Consider the following 22,363-nt stretch of genomic DNA (forward strand, 5'->3'; position numbering starts at 1 on the left):
TATCGCTGGCATTGTCTTGTGTTTAACATTTAGATTTCACACACCCTGTGGTTTCCTACAGTTCAAGTCAGTTAGTACAAATCTACTCCTCGGACTACAAATACCACTCTAGTAGTGCACGCCACCTTTACCCTGTGCCAGAAAAGACTACTAATCCCATCCAGCCTCAGACTGGGTCAGGGCAGGTCAATCCAGCCCTTCACTGGTGAAACGGTGCCTGAAACACGCTATATTTAGAGGCTCATGAGACCATAGGAGCCGGGGGTAATTCTCCAGGTAAGCCTCAGCCGTGACCCGTCAACCTGACCCTCAACAGGTCAACAGGATTACATGTAGTTTTTTTCCAATTAGACGTGATTAGATACGCATCCATGTAATGATCACATGAATAGATGAGGTCAGTTCGGGACCTTTTTATTTTCAGTTTTTCACCTAATCAGATCCAATTATGCTCTTAAAAGGTAACATGAAGGTCAGTGTATCACCTTAAAGCTTCCGATAACCTAACTGCATGTGTTTAGTGTTTTTTTTCTATGCTTCATTTAATGTTCTTTGATGTTTAGGCTGCTCAGTAACAAACATCATGTCTTTTTTTTAATGTGTAAACTGCCTGACCTACTGTAACTGACATCCCTAGAGGCAGGTCAGGATGCCAGAGCCTACCTAGGTTAAGCTTCTACCTTTCTGCTCCCCATCTGTTAACAGGCAGACCTTTCTTTTTTGCCCTTTTGTTATTCTCTGAATGTACTGTAAGTGATGTCATTCTTAAACCTGGAATCCAGTCGTCGCTTTACTTGGATGTAAATGAATTGACTGCAGGTTGGAGGATGAACAGACCAGCTTTTCTATCACAACACATACAGGTGGCCAACATTATGCTACATTTACATTTACATATTACATTGCTGTAATTTCTGTAAGTGTAACTTAAAAAAAGAAATCACCAGTGTGATTGTCTCCTCTGTCATCTGAGATAAAGCAACCAGTCTCATGGGGAGTAAGCACGACATCACAGTTTGATTTAAATCTTATACAGTAATAGGTGCCTGTGTTGCAATTGTTAGGAAAGATCTGTGACTGAAAGAAACAGGGGTATTTTATTTTTCTGCTATAGTTAATATTTTGATAAAAGAGTAATGGAACAAGACAAAATGAGCTTATCTGTTGTAGGTAACTTTCTCTCACTGGTCATCTCAAGATTATTTGTTTACAAAATGGAAGAGACCTTCCTGATTCAATTAGCCTCTGCTAATGGCTCATGTCTAATTTAGATAAGCTTTGGAAAACATTTGGATAGGCCCAATAAGAACATATAATTAGAAGTTAATTGCAAATATTGGAATATGCCATCTTTCCATCTTTTCACCATCATACACTACAGTGTATATATAGCAAATGTTGTGCATAATATATGCATATATATGCATATAACTATATAATATATATATATATATATATATATATATGTTTCATATAAATAATTTATAATGACAATTTTTTCTTGGAATATTAAATCAAATTGAATTGACTTTTCTTGAACACTAGGTGGCGATGTTCCTTTAAATTGTAACTCCACTTGCCTGGCCAAGGCCTGTATAGCTCACTGTGACTGAGACAGGAAGGAGATGAGGTGCTAACCCAAAGCAGCTGAGTGAACAAACAAATGATTCAGTGACATTTTCAGCAAAACATGATTTAACACCACTTAGAACGAGACTACGTGTTCTCCTAAAAAAATTAATGTGTTTTCATGTGTAAGAGCTGGTGGGTGTGCATGCGTGCGTTGTGTAAGCGCTCGCCTGGCTGCACCACACCCCACACCCCACAACCCAAAGCTGTGTGTTAGCGTTGTAATGTAATCACCCTGCTTCAGACACAGCATATTCATTTTCACTATGGGAGGGCAGAAGTAGACAAACTGTGTTATGTGAACTGACCTGATCAATACAGACTCGGGATTACGTTTCTATTTTACTACTAAGGTTTTTGCACAGTTAATTGAATGTACTGTATCCACTTGCAAGAACACAAATGAGCAAATCCAGCGTCTCTGCTGCAGCCTGCTCTTTCCTCTGGGACGTTTGGAAAGTCAGACTTTTTGATGACAAACCGAACTAAACTGATGTCGCAGCAGATTTTTATCAAATAGACAGATATGGTGCATTAATCACTAAGCTCTGTTGAAACAAGCAGCAGTTGCAGGGTAAGTTTCTGAAGTGTGTGTACCTCTTCCTTGTTGACTCCCCTCTTATCTCCAGCAACAGCCCAACAAGTCTCAGAGGTGCTTTCTATTCGAAGTCAGAAAACACATGTTTCGGAGTTTTTCAAAGAATAGAGAAGTTAGTTGTCATTTACCAATGCACTGAAACCCGATGCCTATAATAGGTTCTGTTTTTCTGATTCTGAACACTCGCCGTGAGCCACAGGTGAGACAGGTCATCAGTGAGACGTGTACGTCACAAGATTTCATAGAGGAGAAAGAGAAAGAAGATTGGAAAAATATGATTGCAGTATATGTGAAGTGTTGTGTCTGTAAGTTATGGCTGATATAGTTTTGGGTTTCTCTTTAAAAAGGCCTTTTGGAATTTCACCGGGTCAAGAATTAGAAGTTGAACAACAAGACGAGTAAGCAGAGGACCTGCGTCCAGTGCCTTTCATGCCAACACATTACGCAAGTGCTTCAAATGAGGAAGTATCACAAGGACACTTTTCTAATTACAGACCACAATGATGCTTTTTGTCCAACTATATTGAACTGTTTTTGTTTTCCGTCAAGTCCATTATGAAATATTCTAATACAGAAAGCTAAATGAATTCTAAGAAACCTGCTGGGCAGCGTTGTGTGAAATGCATGTGTGCAGTGTTCATCTGACTGGGAGGCGTACAAAAACACCATTCCCACACCAGGACCTGCCTCCATGTTCTGGTTAAAGGGAAACCAGGCTGAAAGCACTGAACCAGACAAGGCTTCTGGACAGATCCAAACCATCAGTGAGTGTCTGCTACTGGTGGGACACAGTGAAAGGCACAAGCAGAAGTGAAAACGAAGTTGCAACACACAGAAGAGGAACCTGGTTATAAATAGCCCTTCATCAGATGTCTCCAGCAATACTCAGCCCCTTTCACTTTGTGGGGATGTAATGTTCTGCCTAATGGCCTGTCACAGCACATCTGTGAGGAACCTGAACGGATCAGACTGTACAGCACCACATGTGGTCTGACCACCTCTTAGGGATGATGTACTGACAGTAAGAGCCTCTACCTGCCACAGGCGAATGCTGGTCTGTGAGATGAAGCCAGAGCACCAGAGTTTTACAGTACAATGTCTTTGTTCAGTGACTCTGTAATAGTGTGTCCTTTGTTTACATCCTGACAGGGACGATAGAGAGCAGCTCCTGGTGGCAGGTTTATGCGATTAGTTAGGATTACATCAGGCAACAACACACCTGAGCAACAGGTCCCCGGGAAAAACCCTGCTGTGTGTGCGTCCACTGAACCAGCGCTGCATCTGTGGCTGTGTTTCTATCATCCTGCTTTGTATGGTGACCTCTACAATGAGGTCAGTCTGAAGAAATGATCTTTTTTAATAATACAATTTTCATTGTTACTTTGAAATGATTTCAATGGAAATGCCCTGGTTATTTACATGCAGTGACTCTATTTGACTGGCGAGGTCAGTTCATTTGTTTTTGCTCTACACTGAACACATGCAAGTAAAGAGAGCGACACTTACAGCAGTTTGACAGCACTGGCACAAATTGTAGAATAAAAGTAATCAGGTTCACAGGTGACTACAGAGCTGCAGAGTTTTCCAACCCTTTTCTTGCCTTGCTGCGTAATTAAACTTCTTCCAACAATTTTGTAAATTAGCTCGTAAATTGTAATTGATTTATGTGACTGTAATTAGTGAGCTTGTTCCAGATGCTGCCCAAACCACCACTCTACTGTCACCTTGCATCATACTGCACATAAGCTTGTGTGGTTTGCATCACGGCCAAATTCTTCTTTCACACTTTGGCAGAACCTAATCGCATTCCAATCGGAGCATTGCGTCGATCCAGAACATCTTGCTACAGACTAGTTGGCTTTTTCTCTGTGATTTGCATCTCTATCCCCCAGTGTTGTGTGTTGGGCAGGTCAAGCAGTGGATGCCTGATCAAAGATGTCACTGTTAATGCAACAATACTAAAACCTTGATGTCGTCAGGTGCTTTTCATTACCATTCTAGTCCAGTAATATTAATTCAGGGTTAATTAATTAACTAATTTAGCGTTTGTGTGGTGTTCTTCGTGCTGGAATAGTCCACATGTGTTGCTCCAGCTCCAGCTCTTTGAACAAACTTTACTGGTCTGGGCGTAGTCAGCAGCGTTGCAGCTCATCTGGAGGGTGAAAACAAACAAAGAGGATGAACAATAACCAACCTTCTAGGACTTCCAGGACATGCACAGCTGAAAAAATGTGCTGCGTAATTTAAGTTGTTGTTGACTTTTTCATTACCCAGAAATCTGATACTCAGATATCTGAAAACCCACTAGACTTGAAAAAGAGGCCCCACCGGCCAAATATCACAATCACACAGAACAAAAACGGTAAAACATCCAAAGACATGGAAACCATGTTTGTCCCCTTTCTCTCTTTCTAGTCTCAGCCACAAAACACACACACACACACACACACACACACACACACACACACACACACACACACACACACACACACACACACACACACACACACACACACACACACACACACACACACACACACTTGACGTGTGATTCTCCATCACACCACTATTCACTGTTGGATTTTCAGTTCAGTTCAATCACTACTAACAGTCTGTTTTCAATTAGTAATGAGACATTCAGACAAAAACATCTGAGACCAAAATTTCCTGCGCTCCCAAAGTTTCGTAACTCCACTCATGACCGTTTAACTTGACAATCCTTCTTCCAGTGAGTTATGAGTTCCAATAAATGCTCAGAACCGCTTTTTACTGATACCAGGTCGCTTCCTGAAAATGACCCATGTACGTCAGTTATTGTCTTTGTTGAAAGGTTGAAATCCGTTTACACTGGTGGGAAAAATGTGACGCTTTCACTGACTACATGACTGTGGAGATTCCCAGTCTTTCAGGTCATGGCGTGATATTTCCAAAAGTGATGTTTAATGGCAAATCGATTTGTTTCAGGTTCCTATTTCCACTGACACAAAAGCTGAAGGCTGATTAAAAACACCCCATTCAGTTCATTTAAAGGTTTCTTTGTATTTCATTGACGGGGGAAATAATGCTGACCACAACAACCACATCCACTTATTATTTATATACTGTACATGTATATTCAAATTTTTGTGACCTATAGTTCAGTGAAAGTGAGGAACTGTTGTTTCTACACAGCATGACAGTGTTTTTATTATTTTGCCATATTTTTCTGTATATTGCTTTAATTAAGGTTTATCTATGTTAAAATGTTAACTTACTGTAACGTAATGCTTGAACAATAGAACCAGGCCCAGTCAGCCAGAAAAGAAAGTTTATTATAATGTGTGCTCTTTCATAACCCATCCATCCATCACCACCGGTCTACTTGTCAAGTAACAGCACACACACAGAGGCCTACAATCAATCAATTACTGCATCGCTGCAGCAGTCTGTTCATCTGTTCAGTATCACAGCGAGACCTCGTGCTACTTTTCTACCGATTTAGGCAAAGTGTGCACGTCTATCTGCGTCTGTGTTGAGGGTGTTTATGTAAAGGCTCTGCCCTGTTTTGTTTACTGGCCTGTGGAACCTGGCAGTTAGAGCTCGATCAGTTTGTCAGATGAGGAATTTAGTTTTTAGGAAAGGTCTACTTTAAAAACACAGCAAAGCAAATATCTGCTGCACTTTCAACTGGTGAGAAAAAAACAATGATCAACATATTCAACATTACCCCATGAGCTGAATATTGGCTCAGCAGTTTTTTTTTCAATCTTGTTGTTACTTGATATATGGTTAGTTTCTGTTAAAGAAACTGAGAATGGACGTATTTTCATCTGTGCTTTGATTTTCTTCACACATATTCATGTTCCTCCCTTTCTCGGTCGAGTTGTCCCAAAGGCTCTGAGATATGTAAACCAGGCCAGGATAAGGCTGTTGAAAACATTTTTGAAACCAAAGACAGACATTGCCAAATCAAATACTCACACAAAAGACTAATTGTCCTACATTTTCTGCTGAGTTTACATGGGGATCAAGCCAAGACTAAGTGACTGTTTCAGTACATCCATCCATAATTCCAATACAGTTTTATATATTCATTTACACCATTTAATGTATATCCATAAACATACAGTATATGTAGAAAGTTATGGTTCATCTAGTATGTGCTTGAAACTTGGAAAATGTGATTGTAAGATGTCCTGTGAGCGGCTCAAGCTGCTTCTGTGTTTGGACTCAGTGTTGATGTTGAAGCTGCTTTAAAAGCTTATAGACTTATATAGCCGAGATGCTTTATAGTTATGCTAATGAGTGAAAACCACTACCATTATTAATCATTACGTAGGTGTTACATCCAGAATAGTAACAAAATACAACAACAACAACAACAACAACAACAACAACAACAACAACAACAACAACAACAACAACAACAACAACAACAACAACAATAGTAATAATAATAATAATAATAATAATAATAATAATAATAATAATAATAATAATAATAATAATAATAAGTAGTAGTAGTAGGATTAGAAATCAAATAGTTAAAAGAAGAAGAAGAAGAAACAACAAGTAGTTCACACTTCAATCACGTTCATATAAATACAATGCAGCGCGTGTCGCGCGTCTCGCTGCTCCGAGGGGGAGGGGCCATACGTCGAGCCGAAAGCGAGACAGGGAGGAGGAGAGACCTTCCGTCATCGGAGCAGCAGCACAGTTTAAACAGTGGCTCACTCTGCGAGCGTCAGTTCCTCGTGTGGCGGCTCTTTAAGCAGCGACAGCTTTGAACTCTGCTTCATATTTTACACAGCAGGAGTTTGAATAGCGAAGAAGCGGCGGGGGAACTTTTACCCAGCTTCAGTCGGTGTTTTCCCACAGAGTCAGAGAAGGTGAGTGATAAATAGTCACTGAAGCTTAAAAAAGTAAATGACTTTGTTAAGCAGTTTCATAAGAAGCAGCAAGTCTTTAATATTCTGAGAGTAAAATCGTAACTAATTTGACCTGATCTTAACCTTAACCTTGACCTAAAATGTAACAACTTCATCATTAACTGTTTCCTTTTCTTGTCTTAATTGTTTCAAAAGACGATTTAAAGGTGTTTCCAAGGAAGAGAGTCATGTTTTGAACCAGGGCATCCTCATGGCTGTCAGCGTTCCCCGCCGCCTGTCTGCTCACACGATGACCTCTGGAGGCGCCGACTGCCTCATGTTCCCCGGCAGCTCCCTGTTCACCCCGCACTAAACGGGCACGTCCACCTACAGCCAAACAGGCACGAATGACAGCATGGCCCCCAACGAATCATGCCCCAATACCAACTGCAGCAACGCCGACTTCGTGAACGAAGGGACCAACCTGGCAACGAGCATCTTCATGTTCCTGTGCGGCGTGGCGGGCAACCTGCTGGCCCTCTTCATCCTGGGCGTGCACCAGAAGGAGCACCGCTCCCGCTCGTCCGTGTTCTGCATCCTGGTGACGGGCCTGGTCCTCACCGACCTGCTGGGCACCTGCCTGCTCAGCCCGCCCGTCTTCTTCTGCTACGCCCGCAACGTGTCGCTGGTAAAGATGGGCGGCACCACGCTGTGCGACCTGTTCGGCTTCGCCATGATCTTCTTCGGCCTGACCCCCATGCTCATCCTGTGCGCCATGGCGGTGGAGCGCTGCCTGGCCATCAGCCACCCCTACTTCTACTCCGTGCACATACGCCGCCGATTTGCCAAATTCACTCTTTTATTAATCTATGTCTTTTCGTTCGCGTTCTGCCTCCTGCCCTTCATGGGCTACGGCAAGTTCAGGCAGTACTGCCCCGGGACGTGGTGTTTCATTGACATGGACGCGGTGGGGGAGAAGTCCAAGCTGGTGCTGGCCTTCTCCCTGTCCTACTCCTCCCTCATGGCGCTGCTGATTTTTGCGGTGTTCCTCTGCAACGGCTCGATGTTCGTCAGCCTGTGCGAGATGCACCGGAGCCAGAAGACGCGGCGGCGCGGCTCGGTGGCGTCGACGGGGAGGAGGAGGAGGCTGAGCCTGGCCTGGTTCGGTCGGGGGGAGGAGGAGATGGACCACCTGGTGCTGCTGGCGCTCATTACCGTCATCTTCGTCATCTGCTCCGTTCCTCTCATCGTAAGTTCACGTCTGACCTTTCTGCTCTCGCTTCTTCTTGCAAAGGTTTTTCCAGCTTGCAATGTGATTGCTGACATATCCTGAGTCACATGGTGCCACTGACTCATGGCAGACGTGTCAATATGTCATGATTTATTGCATCTCTCGCTGAAAGACGAGGCGAAAGCTGACACCCTGATGTGTCATTTATCCAGCTGTTGAAGCTAGAATAGTATTACAGATGTGCATCAGAGTAGAATGCGTTCATTTTAACATCGTATCATGTGCATCAATAGTAATTAGCATATACAACATTGACAGAGAGCACCGCTGACATAGCCACGCTTAGTGTTTTCGTTCCTGCGGTCTGTCTTTGTGTCCTGGCAGGAGTTCCGTCAACGCCGCCACACACTGTATCAAAGGTGTGCCTCTAATAGTGCAGCCTTTGCCACACAGCGCACGCTGTCGCTGCACAGTGCGTGTGTGTGTGTTTGAGTTGTGTGTTTTTGTGCTCGGACCTATCTCCCAGTTTGTGAGGAATGTGCCAAACCTGATCTCCCTGGAGGACTGGTCTGGGCCCTGCCTTTCCCAGAGGCACGGCGGCGCTGGCAGGAGGCTGCGGCTTCCCGGCCCGATTTCTATTAGAGGTGGACAGTAAACAGCAGGAGGCATGCGGAAGATATTAATATTAATGTGAGTTGTGTTATAAATCATGTCTGCCCATACGGTATGTATTTAAACAGCGGTGGCCTGATGATCACTAGTTTCCAGAAAGCAGTGAAAGAGGTTTACTCATGCCCTCGCCCGTCGCCAGCTACTCACTGTCTGGGTCTGGACGCGAGGCGGTGAGGCCCCTCGACGTTTGACTAACCCGCCGTGCACGCAGCGCTGCACTCTTTGCCCAGAGTTGCGGCTGCGAGGCCCGCGGGGCGGATTCAACGGCAATGACGACGTGCGCCTGTCATCGCTCTGAGTAACTCCTCAGGAAGCTCAAGCCCCACGTTCACCCCTTGTTTACAAGGTGCCTTCAAGCTGTATTGTCTCACGTCTGCTGTAGTTCTGTTTCAGTTAAAGCCGCGGCACCTTGGCAGAAGCAGATTTCTTCTGCTGCCGTTTACAACAAATCATTGATTATTTTTCAGGTCTAATTTTAGTTTTACTCACCAGCGTACATTATTTATTCTGCTCTGCTTGAACAGTCTAGGGTTTCGATCCCGGTCTGTAGTAAGTCATGCTGAATTATTCAAGACTTTGTGAAAGTGATTAATGATTTATGTGACATCTCTGCAGATGTGTGTGAGCTTGTTGGAATGGAGACGATGATGCGTGAGCGTCCTCCAGACAGATGCGGATGTGATCCTCTGTAACCACAGCAATGCCAGCGATAAGTAGCTCGTGCTGTGTTCTACATTTCACAGTGCACACGGCCCCCCGCTGTGACACAGTTGGCCTCCTGAAAGCTCCTTCCTCAGCGTGCTTAGTACTGGATGCGAGCTGCGTTACTAGTCAATACTTCTGCATAAACGCTGCCAATGACTTCACAGCCATTGCTACAGCCACAGCCATGTAACTTGAACATGAAATATGTTGGAGAGCGATGCTTTCAGGCTCTGGAGAGTGAGCTCTGTTTCTTGCTCGGTCTGCACTGAACGCATGCGGACAGATGGATTATATGCGAATCTGGTGCCAGGAAATGAATGTTGTTTTACTCCCGTTTGGCACAGAGGATTAAAATTCACAGAAATAGTAGGATAATAATATCATGATCGATGATACTATACGAGCATTTGCAGTTCGAGTTACAAGATCTTTTATATGATACAGTAAGTGGTGTTTAGGAAACAAGACACAAGGTTGCGCCGGCTCGCAGACACTATCTCGGCCCAGTAGAGGAGGAGGAAAGCTCCTTTTTTGTGACTGTGAGTCATAATAGTCGTCCATTAGCTACAAATGTTCGTCCTGTGTGGAACTACTGTACCTGAGCCACATGCTTCCCAGGCTTGTCAGGCGTCCAACTTGGCCTTGAATGTAATATATCACCTTTGAGTGATCGAAACCTACAGAGCAAACTGTGCAATAACAGTAGAAAAAAAGATAAGGCGCCATTAGGCAACAGACTAAATGTGATGAATGGTGTCTGTTCAGCTGCTCCGTGAAGTTTGATTTGATGGATGTAGCATGAAACACGAAAGAACTATTGACGCTATTGACATCATTTGAAACGACCACTTGTTTACAGGCGGCACACAGATAGAAACCTACAGTAACTGTGGCCTGTGGGTTAAAACCCACCACAGTGGCAACTGGAAAAATTAAAATGACTAATTTGTGCAGATGATAAGGGGCTCAAATGAGGGATGGATGTTCCTTGTTGCTGAATTTAATCTATTTAAAGGTTATGAGACCCCACAGAGTACATATGGACCAACTGTGAACATTCTCAGAAGTAAATGCACCCAAGAGCTTCCTGAAAGTCACAACAGACTCTTGGAAAACGTGCGAGGACCCTCAGTCATTCCATTAAGCTCATAGGCTGAAGCTTGGTAGAAATGTCACTGCGGCTGATGACAGTGCTGCAGTATGAAGGTTGAGACGCGAGCGTGGGAACGTGGCGAGGCAAAAACCACTGCTGAACCAGAAAAACGTCAAGCCTCCCCCGAATTGGGCTCTGCACAACTGGGACAAACCTTCTGGGAAAATGTTAACTAGAGTCAATGTTGAACTGAGGGAAGAAGGCCCAAAGCAAACACAGGATTGAGGCTAGAGCGTGGAGGAGGCCGTGCGAGGCGGAGGATCGAAAAGAAACAAGGAAGTATTCAGTATTTATTCTATTATGAAAGCCATTTCTCTCCTCCAGGACGAATGAGCTCCCCTTGGACTGTGTCCTGTTGCCCTTGGTTTATAAATGACCAAAGCGCTGTCTCCTCAGCAGGCGACACACACTGATACCTCGCCTGTGACGTCAGCCAGTATCTTGCCTTCCTGCTGATCCAGTGTGAAGCACGGAGGCAACACGGCAGCCAGTCAATAGCCCGATCGATACGTAAGCTGCTCCCAACGCAGAAGTGTAAATGCTTTTTAGTTAACAATTAGGACCAGGAGAAAGTGTTTTAGGAGATCTCATGTTCAGGTTTTAGGAGCTGTGATCTAAAGCAGCCCAGTGAGATGCGTTTAAATCATTGTTGCTACAGCCTAATGCTAGAAGATTTCCATTTGTGTGGTAGTATGTCTGTGTCATCAGGCTGAAGCTAATTGAAACCCTGAAGAATGATTAACTAAATTATGCTTGAAAGCAGAGACGCGTCAGATTATCACTTAAATCAGTTTTCATTGAGCAACTATTGAGTAAGAGACTGTAAAATGGATTATGTTTGCACGGTGACTGAGTGCATGAAGGTTAAACAACAGTGGGTACGCGCAGCTCTGACATATTTACAGTCACAGGGCATCGGGCCTCTGAGAGTCAGAGCAGCGCCTCGTAAATCTGGACTGCGTGACAGAGTGGGAGGAAGGAAACCAAGGCATGAGCAGGTTCCAGAAGCTGGGTGACAGTGCATGAGGCCAGTGGCACGACCCTGAAACACACAGACCGCGGTTCTTCATGAGTTAAGAATGTATGAGGAATCGATTTGGGCCAGTGTGAAAGCAGACGTTAGGTTAGTGGTTAGATTTATTTCTAGGTCAAACTATAGTTCCAAACACCTTTTGAAAAGCCCCTTAAGCAACAGGTCTTGTAAAAAAATGTGCAAAAAAATATGCATGAACGTTCCATCAGAGCCTCCGATGATTCTAGAGAAAAAGGTGGAACTGATGTTTGAGTTCTTTGTAACGCCAGCATTATGTAGTGTATGCACTGTATGACCAGTCGGTGTCGGAGGCCACACACACCCTGGCTGTGATCGTCAGAATGGAGCGCTATTTCAGTCTCTAACTGTTGTTGTGCTCCAGGTGCATCCTGGGAGATAAACGCCTCTGTGGGCTTTGTCCAGGTTTCTGTGCATGAGGAAAAACGATGCTCTGCAATCAGCGGCTGGCTTTGTGGACTGAACAATGACCTCCTGCCGTCAGTCTCGTTACGGCGCCCACCAGCAATGAGGAGCTCTTATTGGGATTCTCTCCGCTGCTTCCTTCTGACGTCGAGCTCATTTTGAGACCACACAAGGGTAAAGTGGTCAACAAAAGATGGACGTTTCCAAAAATAATGCGCCAGGGATACCGGATACCTCTAAGGTCATTGCACTGTGCAGGTGCTGGAGAGCATGGCCCCGGGCTGGAGTCGGAGCACAATAAAAGATGAGCAGCTGCTTTATTAGCTGAGGCGCAGACTGGCAAACAGGGGTTGAAACCCAATGTAGAGCGCAAACTGGAGACGGACACAGAGCGGCAGTGATGCATGCTGCTACTGTAGATACAAGTGCACGCTATGTCTGGGAGAAAGCAGGTCATGGGGACAAAACACAGCTCTGGAAAGAGGCACTATCTGCTGCAGTGTCAGTGAACCAAGTGATCCAAGTTTTACTTTTCTATCCTGCGAGTAGAGAAAGGTAGATTTGGAACATGAGGGCAGGTTCTGGGAGGCCCTATGGGATTGTACAGTGGATAGCAAAGGCATTATTGAGGCTTCGTTGCCATCTATGTAACATGGCAGCCCAGGAGATCCCTGTGTTGGAGCTCTGTTTGACTTTGAGCTCTGTGTTTGGTCTCCACCAGCCACAGACAGGCGGTGAAATCTTCTCTTCTCCACTCTGACTCTTCTACTGCTGGCTTTTAAAATGAACTATGAGGCTGCAGCGCTGACTAACATCCTGTTTGTGTGTTCGTACAACGTTTTATTCCTGGTGAACGGCGTCTTCTTCCAGTCAAACAGCTAACCACACAGTGTCTCTGAGCTACGTATGCACGTGATCAGCCGTGTGGTACAGCTGTGGTAGCAGCAGTATGGAAGCAAACAATCACAGCTGGAACTGTTACTGAACTCCTAGTAACCGCTTAAATTACAGGCCCTTAATTGGGCAGTGACAGCTGAAAGTAATAGATGTTATTATTTCCAGTCGCAGTTCCACTGTGTTTATGAATATTTCTCACTTTTGGAAGTGTTGCCTGTTGTCCTTCATAAATGCATGACAGGGAACTGGCTCAGGAATTTCTTTGATGTGCATTTTGATCAACACCTTTGAGCAGCAGCCCAGCAGAATTGTGAAATCCGCACAGACAATGTGCGGCCACATTAGCCTTGTTTTTTTCTAGTTATTAGTGGGGAAGCTGGCAACAGCTGTTAATCTTTTTCAATCGTTGTCAACATTTTAATCATTGTCGTCTTCATTGCTAATTTTGAATTCATTTCCTGTTTGTGTGCGTGCCATGGACCTAAGATGTGTTAATGCCAAATGTAGATGCCCATGACGCCTTCCTCTTTCATTTTGACACATACAAATGTGACTATGTTTGCCATTGTTAGTATTTATTTGATGAAACATCCATGTGAAGATGAAGCTACTGTACAAATCTAAAGTTACTATGGGAGCATACCATCAAGCGTCTATATACTACAGTATATAAAAATCTCATTGATCTTGGCAAGTGATTCATGATTATCTGTGGATCAAGTTTCTGTGTCAGCCTCCCAAATAATGTGATTAGTTACTCAGGTCCTACCTGCTGCTGACGGCTGCCAGCAGGCTGTAGAGATGATTTAATGCTGTCATTATTTTGATGCGTGTAAAGTTTACACAAAGTGTTGTGACTCAGTCCATTCTGCATGTTTGCATAATTAAGCTGATTAAGTGAAGAAGAAAAATCAAGATATTCTATTTGTAAAGCCTCATTTTGGACACTAAATATAAATGTAAATATACCTACATGTATGTGTACATACTGTACGTATTATACGTATATATTATACGTTTATGTTTGTGTGTATTTGGTGAACTCCTTAGTCCAGACTGGGCCATGCAGGCTTTAGATTCTTCCATCCTGCATTCCTGTGTGCTCCTAAGTCTTCTCCACCTTTGCGTTGGGTGTGTTACAATGTTGGTGTTACATAAAGTGCATGTTTCTAGGATGCACATTTGTCAGAAGTCAGAAGTAGGTCATCCATGTGAGAGACTGGTTCATTATTTGCAGTAGTGGCCTAGACATACAGGACATATCAGCATATCTTTCTTACTGTATGCACAGCGTCTCTGCTCTGGCGCTCGCCGTGTTTGCCTGTTTATCTCATACCCATCAGTGTATTCATCATTGTTCACCCAACGTTGCATGAAATGTGCTCCACACCCACGGATATGGTATCTCAACCTGGGTGTAACTTGAGAGGGAGTCTGATGTACTGGTGGAAACAGGGTCTAGATACATATTTCCAGTTTAACATGCACAGGCTCCGATGTTGGAGGTTGTGTTTGCTTCTGATTTCTCAGGGGTGCGTGTGTGTGTATGGGGGGGGGTGGGGGGGGGTGGGGGGGGGGGGAGCGGTCAGATCTAGACCCAGGTGTTGTCTCTCACTCTCAGTGGGGGGGGGGGGGGGGGGGGGGGGGGGGGGGGGGCGTGTTGGCTGTGGGCATCTTTGTGGTTCACGGCGTCTGTCATACTGAACCTGGGGGTGCATGGGCTTCCTGGTTACTGGGTTTCTTCTTGCCACCCACTGGACTGGGCTTAGCAGCCAGGCCCCGCCCGTTGCCTTGGCTTTGACCCTCCTGTGAATGATGTAGTGACATTGTTCAGTTTATAGGGCAAAAAATAAAGTGATGTGATAAATGTGATTTTCATTTTATTTGCAATTGTGTCACCAGCCTCGGGATATATGAGCTAATAAAAGTTTGTTGGGACGCAGCAGTGAAATGCACCCTCTCATCAAACAAACCATAACTAAAGCTGAATGTGGAGGTTGTCAGATGCTGACGTGTAATGAGGAAACAGCTGACATAGAACCTAATAAAAGCCTTGTTGAAGACCCTCAGTGTGTCCAAGAAACATCTGAGTTATTATCATGACTCAAATGTTTGTCAGATCAAAATATGGTAAAAATCATCGGCCCACGCTTCATTTCTAGGTAAAATATTTGATCTTTTACAGTAAAGCCCTGGACGCTATCAGGGTTTTCAGCACTGCCACAAGTAATCATCTTCCACGAACTTGACTTCGTTTTTGCCAGATGGATTCGTGCAGGCGTTCACACAAAAAAAAACATATTGGCTGAGCAGTCACGCTGTGATGCAGCCTGGCTGGGCGTTCACAGCTCACGATTAAAAAACAAATGACCTGAAAAACTACAAGTCCTGCTTTTAAATATGGTCTTGGCCAATCTATGCAGACAAATGGGAATAAACAGCCCAACGAGATAATTACAACCAGGCGGCCAGCGTAGGTCGCTGTGTGTGTTTTGAATTTCAGGACCCAATGAAGTCTAAGTGATGTTTATTATTGCCCAGAACCTGGAAATATGCGATGGGAACAAATATGTCGGCCCACGCGCCTCTGTTCTCAGAGAATGCCCTGTGGTCCTATAAATACTGTGCCCTCGCTTCCACAGCTGTGTCACATACTGAGGATTGGGTTTGTTCAACACAAATTATGACAAACGGGACGGATGCTCAGTGGAGACGTCTATTAGTACTGTAGGTGGTACCCAGCAGACGTCCCAGCCCAGACCTGCCTGGGAAAAAAGCAGATCAACACCAGCTCTCTGTTTCCAGAGAGCCTGCAAACTTTCTAGGGAATCTGGGATCAGTATAAAGAAGCTGCGTGTTGCAGAACTCGGTTGTATTATTAGAAATTGAAAACACACAGACTGAGCACTTTATGCGGCTTCCGTGTGGATCAGGACTCCTCGTCGGCCATTGACATTGCTCTCTTTGCCCAAGGCTAACCTGCCTCTAATCTCAGTGTCCACACGTTCTTATTATTTACCAGCATCCAGCGGCCTCTCAGCCCTTTGTATCCGGGAAAGAGGACCGGCGTTGAGCAGTGAACGCCTCCTGTTTCAACCACAGGGCTACATTCTATCTGCGCTCATTCTGAAACCAAAGGGGATTTCACCCTTTTACAGTTGTTTCCACTTCTGCATTATTGTCACTTCTGAATTGCTTTGTCAACATTTTTTTTTTAACTTTTGAGGCACACGCCATCTTCTCACATGTCCTCATTCTTCACATGTGCTAACGTTTACTCAGTTTGTACTTCAGTTCTCAACTCACGTTCCTCAAGAGAAAACCGACGGCTTTAAAAATGTGACTCACCAAAGGCTGCACCACAATTTCTCCTGTTTATATGTAGAGAGTATATATTATTGTTATCTGTTATCTTTATTTAGAAATGACAAGAATTTGGTTACCTGCCATGAAGGTACTGTAGATAATTATCTCACCAGCTCATATCACACTACGTTTCCTGTCTGAGTTTGACTCTGCTTCTCTGGTGAAACCATCCGCCTCCTCGCTAACAGATTGTGTAGGAGTGAAATTTCCCTCAGTTTACAAAGACTCTGCTAACCTTTACATTGCAAGTCTGAACTGTATGACTCACTAATAACATTTACCTGAAGCCCTAATTGTAGATTAGTCATTTACAGTACACCTTGGCTTTAATTAAAGGTGCGTTACTCAGAGAAACCCACAGAAGGGCCGACCTGTGGGGAGGTTGTGGAAATCGAGTCAGCTCAAGATCCTGGATCAATGCACGTAGTTAATTAAGCAGCAGCCAAATGTCAGACAGACCTACACATGTTTATAGATCTGTCTCTAAACTGTATATGAGGAAATGAAAGTTGACACATTGCATAGATTCCAACGATTGGACAATGGGAGGACTGAGTAAATGCTGGAGGGGTGTTGCTACTGCTACTGCTGCTGCTGCTGCTGCTGCTGCTGCTGCTGTATGATGATGATGAAATCTGATATAAAAGTGACTGCTTCTGCCATGACTGAATATCCACCCATGTTCTATGGAAAACCCAGCCTTGCATCATATTGTTGAAGTTGCAAGATTTGAAGCGAATGTAAAGAGTAAAACAAAATCTGCGTGAACTCTGTTTGGCAAAACGCATGTGACCAAATGAACAGTCACTGCTCTTCACTATTTCATGAACAGGAAACCTTGTTTTCATAATCAAGGAAGGAATTTTTAGAAATATGATGTTGTCAGGTTTTCTTTCCCTTTTTTACGTTCTAATGGCTTTTTACAAAAGTAAACGTGCATAACTCTGGTGTTTGAGAGAGAATGCTGGTTCTGTACTTTTTAAAGGTGGCGTTTCCGCTTTCAGAGTAAGTGTGCTTCAAAGATTGATAATAATCTTCTCATCGTTCTGTCCGAAGGAAATTCCCCCCCACTCTGCAGCTCTGCAGGGCGCCTGTCTTCCACCTCACTCTCTGCTCTCTGAAAGGCTCCTAATCCCCACTCGCCGCGCAGTAATGATCCTGCAGTGAAACAGGATCAGGAAGAAGGTCTTTGGAAGACTCCTCTAGGACCACAAGATGGAAAATAATGGCTAGACGTCCATTACGTGGTCTGTTTCCTGAAAGGCGCGGTAATCGCCGGCCGCAGAAGAGCATCTTGTGCGTCTCTGCCCACTTACAGGACGGGAGGGGAACTGGGCCCAGGTACATGAGGATGATCAGGGAGCAGGATGTGAGTAGTGACACCTGAAGCAGTTACATTAACATTACATTGGATTCTGTGCTCTCCCGTTGGGGTTTGCTCTGCAGCCACCGCTCATACATTAACACGCTCCTGTTTAACGGAGAGCCCGACGACCATAAGAGGCAGGATGGCAGGCGACGGCAGCGGCGACGAGGACGCGCGTCTGCCCAGTGTTTCCAAAACAAGCGTGTGATGAATAAAGTGCGCGGCGACCACACGTTGGACAACTGTCACCGTGATCATTACAGTGTTTTATTTTCTCTCTGTATTCATGCAATGCGAATAACAAACGGTCGCCAGCGTAAGCTCTGTCCCTCTCTGTGCTAGGAGCCAAAATAGTTGTGATTTTTGTTGGCTCGGGGGGAAAGTGTTACTAATAACATGCTCTCAGCTTCTCATTTAATCCTTCTTTTAGTTTATAATATGTCAAAAGTGTTTCTTGCCCGTTGGCTCCATCTTAGTATTTCTATTTCAAGGAAAAAATAATCATCATTTGTAACAAAGGTTTGTCCTCTTTCTATATTTTACCGGGATGAGATTATTTCACAATATTAGAAAATATATTTCACTAACATTTCACTTACTGCATCAACTGTTCATATATTTTCTTCTGCACTTTTATTAGCGGATTTATTCTGTTATTTAACCTTTATTGCCGCTGTAATTTGTCCAAGTTATCTACATTAATGTGACTTTCTGTTTCGTGTTTCCTAGCACGTAGATTCTACATTAATGAGAGGAATCACTCAGTTGCATTAGATTTATATTTGATACATGATACTCATGTATAAAGTCGGTAAAGTGAACAAAAACCCAACTTCAGTTCTTTATGTGGCAACAAGGCTTGCACAACTCAAGTCCACGAGTTCAAATACCATCATTACTTCCTAAATGTTAAGAACATCTGGATGTAGGTTTGTTCCACTGTTGCTCTGTTACATCTAAGATGCTGATCTCATTCCAGGGCTTTGAAGATTATTACTGTATGTCAATGAGCTCAGCATCTCAGGTGCAGATCATTCGTTTTGCGGTTTGCACGCAGTCGGTCTTCCTCTGCGTGCGTCGTTCCTGTGGGTGTATGGTGTCAGTGACCAGAACAGTCTGGTTTGGCCTGGCTTCTCGCTCTGTCCCCAGGTCATTAGTTTTCTCTCCAGGCCATAGCAACAGGGAAACATTTACCACGCACTACAGCACTCAATCAGCAGGGGCCATTAATTAGTCTTCTGTCTGTGGGCTATTTCGTGAAGGAAATGAAGGATTGTTGATAGAGAAGAGGAACGAGGTGACAAAGGCTCTTCCTGAGCCAGATGCCTCCTGTGCTGCCTGTCTGCAGTCTGTCAGAGCCCAAGCATCGATGCAGAGCATAGACTGTTGTGATCTGTCTGTACTGTATCTAACATCATCTGCATTCGGGAGACTCACATGCCCAATTGGAGCCATGAGTGACCCGGACATTGAACACATGGTTTTTCTATCAAGATCTTGATGACTTCATCCTGTTGCACTGTTACGGAAGCTTGTCGAATTCGATTATCTCCATCCTGCAAATAGTCTTGAGAATGGTACTGTGAGCTTCTGCTGTAACACTGCAGTGTTAGAAAGAGGTTACAAGGTTTTCTGTGTCTAACCTAACGTTTCTCTCTTCAGATTGCAGGCTTCATCAATGCCATCCATCCGTTCTGCAGTGACTGGATGAACCTAATAGCCTTCCGCTTCTACGCCTTCAACCCCATCCTGGATCCCTGGGTCTTCATCATCTGCCGCAAGTCCGTGTTTCGGCACCTTTACACGCTGCTGAGCTGCCGCTTCGGCCGAGGGGCCGTGAAGACGACGGCGCACTGCGCGCTGTCCCTGCCCCTGGACAGCAGCCACATACAGCGCGAGCCTCCAGACGGGCCGCTTTCACAGACAAACATGTTCCCCCGTTAATCGCTTTGACGCAACAGGCGCATTCCTTGAGGTGCGTGGGGCGACTGCCGGCCCAGAGACTTTCAGATCTGAAATGTGTCAGATGGAAGCCTGGCATTTGCATACGGGACTAGAATGACCTGTCACAGGAAATCACCTGTCTATGTAATGACTGCTTCAACAGATGACAAACCTCAGCGCGGAAGGAACCCTTGCACTTACACTGACTGATGGAAACGGCCTTCAGAGGAGCTGGGAGAGTTGTGCCATGAAATGAAAATGACACTGTAGCCTGGAATGTAAGTCATATACTGTAGAACCAACAGTATTTACCACAATATCTCTCCAATATGCATGGATGTACTCTGTTACTTCGTCTCAGTCGACCTTTCTCTTGAGTAGCAGGTTCAGCTTCCATGTCTACAGTGAATCCATGTGAAGATGAACCTTACTTCCTTTCTATTGCTGATGATTTCACACCTGTAACAGATGTTCAAGATGTGCAGTAACCTGAACTGTCGAAGCAACGTTAGCTCAGTTCATGGATATCTAAACCAAATGTCATGGCAGAGGAGAAAAACGGGGCCGGTGGCCTTTATTCTACCAGCTACGTCAATGTCTGTTCGTGTTTTTACGCCTATGGACCCATTAATCCTGTGAAATTCCATCGGAACGCAATAGTTCAGATCTGTGACTGCTGATGTTGCTAAAAAGTGCTTTTAAAAGCACAAGCGTTGAATGTTGGACTGGGGATTCCTTGGCGTCATACCTACAACATGGTCATAGTCCTGCTGGACTCGCTTGTCTGCATCATTCTGTTGCTCAGGCCGCTCTTAGAACATAATCAATAATCCATGTGTGCTTCCTGACACACATCCATAACCTGTTCACGAGGAACATAGAGTGTACAGTCCAGTCACAAATGTGTCGTTCTGATTATTGTGGTCAGTTTAAATGTATAAAGGGTCCAAGCACTCCAGCATTAACTTATTCCTTATGTTATAGGGAGTTAAATTAGACTGAGGAGGTTCAGATGACTGACAGTGTGTGAACCAAACAGACTTTTTTAAACCAAGCTGAGGTTTTAGAGGCTGCTTTAGCGTCAGACTTGGCTCGATGCCACTTCCTGTGCAGCCAGTGATGCTGCTTAATCATCACCTCGCTCCCGTCTAAACTATGTAGAATTAATATATGTTCCTTGAAGAGCCTCTTGAAAGCACCCTGCTGCTGTGAAACGCACTGAGCTTGCGTGGTGGGTTTTGTTTGTATTGTGGTGTTGCTGCATTTGAATGTACGTATTTATGCCTTTTCCCTGCGCTGTCTCGTTTTGTATCTTTGTGATTCTTGCACAGATAACAGACGTGGTGACTGTGGTTCTGTTTTGGTGTTTGCCCAGGTTGCATGTTCACTTTTTTTATTTGCTTCACAGTCCTTGATGACAACACCTCACCACTTGCACATTTTGTTTCAACAGGGTAATTATTTGAAGTGTACGCCCATCATAATAAAAGAAATTATAAAAGTAGTGTTTATTACACTGTGTATATTTTATTTGTGAAATACAATAAAATCTGTCACACTTTTGTCTTTATGCCATAGTATAAAGGTCTGACTGTAACCATTTCGATTACTATTCTAAAAAATGATGAAATTTAGAGTAATGTTTTTAGAGTGATTTGCCTTGAATGTGATTTTTCCTTGTTGGAAGATTTGTCTGGTTTGAATTGACTAACCTGCAAAGTCTAAACAACGCTAAGTGGTGGTTTTTTAGCAGGATCGGGCAGCTCAGGACTGTAATTCCTCACAGCTGAGTAAGAACTGAAGGGTGTAGAGTTCCAATATGTGACATGTTTACAAACAGTCACTCTTGTGATTCAGATCAGTTAGAGTTTGTGTGAAAACTGGCAGATTGAATATTTACATTTGAAGCTGCTGGATTATGGGGGTTCTTCAAATAAAAACAACATGCTGCATTAACAACAATGAATTCAGTAGACGACTGATGATAGAATGTTATGTTAACAGTGTAACTTTCTGTATAAATATTCTTCTGAACTCACCCTCACATAAAGGCCACGGACAAAACAGCTGAGCAGCGACTGGGACTGTAGCGCCACCGTGTGGCTGGTCCAGGGAATGCAGACACTCATGAGACAATGGTAAAACATTTAAACCAATGATTAACTGAACAGCAAATCAATGCAATCCCTGATTTGCTTCCCAGATTTTAGATCATCCTGAGGGTTTGATGCAATAACACATACAAGAGTAATGTGCTGCTACACCAGCTCAGGTGGTTCCACTCAGGACTCACTCACAGGCCACACATTAAAGACATTTTATGAATAAATAGAAATTAAAACAGTCCTATTAATTATACAGACCCTTTTCTGCAGCCATGTTGCCAACAAGCTTCTAAACGTGACTGGTGTCTACCTGAATTGAATAGCTGTATAACAGACACCCAGCTGTGGATGAAAGGGCATCGAGACCTAAAGCAGACACCTCTAAGGTTTACAG

At 44.1% G+C, this 22,363-nt stretch overlaps 1 protein-coding gene across 2 annotated transcripts; it reads left to right on the forward strand.

Moving 5' to 3' along the window:
• Positions 1-6,913: 6,913 nt before the first annotated feature.
• ptgir (prostaglandin I2 receptor) lies at positions 6,914-21,434 on the forward strand. 2 transcript variants are annotated; one of them, XR_003787930.3, is made up of 4 exons: positions 6,914-7,095; positions 7,291-8,323; positions 17,611-17,923; positions 19,583-19,723. XR_003787930.3 is itself a non-coding variant. In XM_029170789.3 (3 exons), the coding sequence occupies exons 2-3, from the start codon at positions 7,490-7,492 to the stop codon at positions 19,862-19,864; spliced, it is 1,116 nt and encodes a 371-aa protein (XP_029026622.1). In that variant the 5' UTR covers positions 6,923-7,095; positions 7,291-7,489; the 3' UTR covers positions 19,865-21,434. The 2 variants fall into 2 exon arrangements, 1 of the variants encoding a protein (XP_029026622.1); XM_029170789.3 differs by lacking the exon at positions 17,611-17,923 and having other exon boundaries at positions 6,923-7,095; positions 19,583-21,434.
• The last annotated feature ends 929 nt before the right edge of the window (positions 21,435-22,363 follow it).

The sequence above is a fragment of the Betta splendens genome, chromosome 13, assembly GCF_900634795.4.
Source record: "Betta splendens chromosome 13, fBetSpl5.4, whole genome shotgun sequence".
In the NCBI taxonomy this organism is placed as follows: domain Eukaryota; kingdom Metazoa; phylum Chordata; class Actinopteri; order Anabantiformes; family Osphronemidae; genus Betta; species Betta splendens.

Bases quoted from the DNA above. Each gene is read 5' to 3' on its own strand.
- ptgir (XM_029170789.3), top strand. From the start codon at position 7,490: ATGGCCCCCAACGAATCATGCCCCAATACCAACTGCAGCAACGCCGAC. The intron at 8,324-19,582 runs GTAAGTTCACGT...TTCTCTCTTCAG, and splicing joins TCTGCTCCGTTCCTCTCATC to ATTGCAGGCTTCATCAATGC.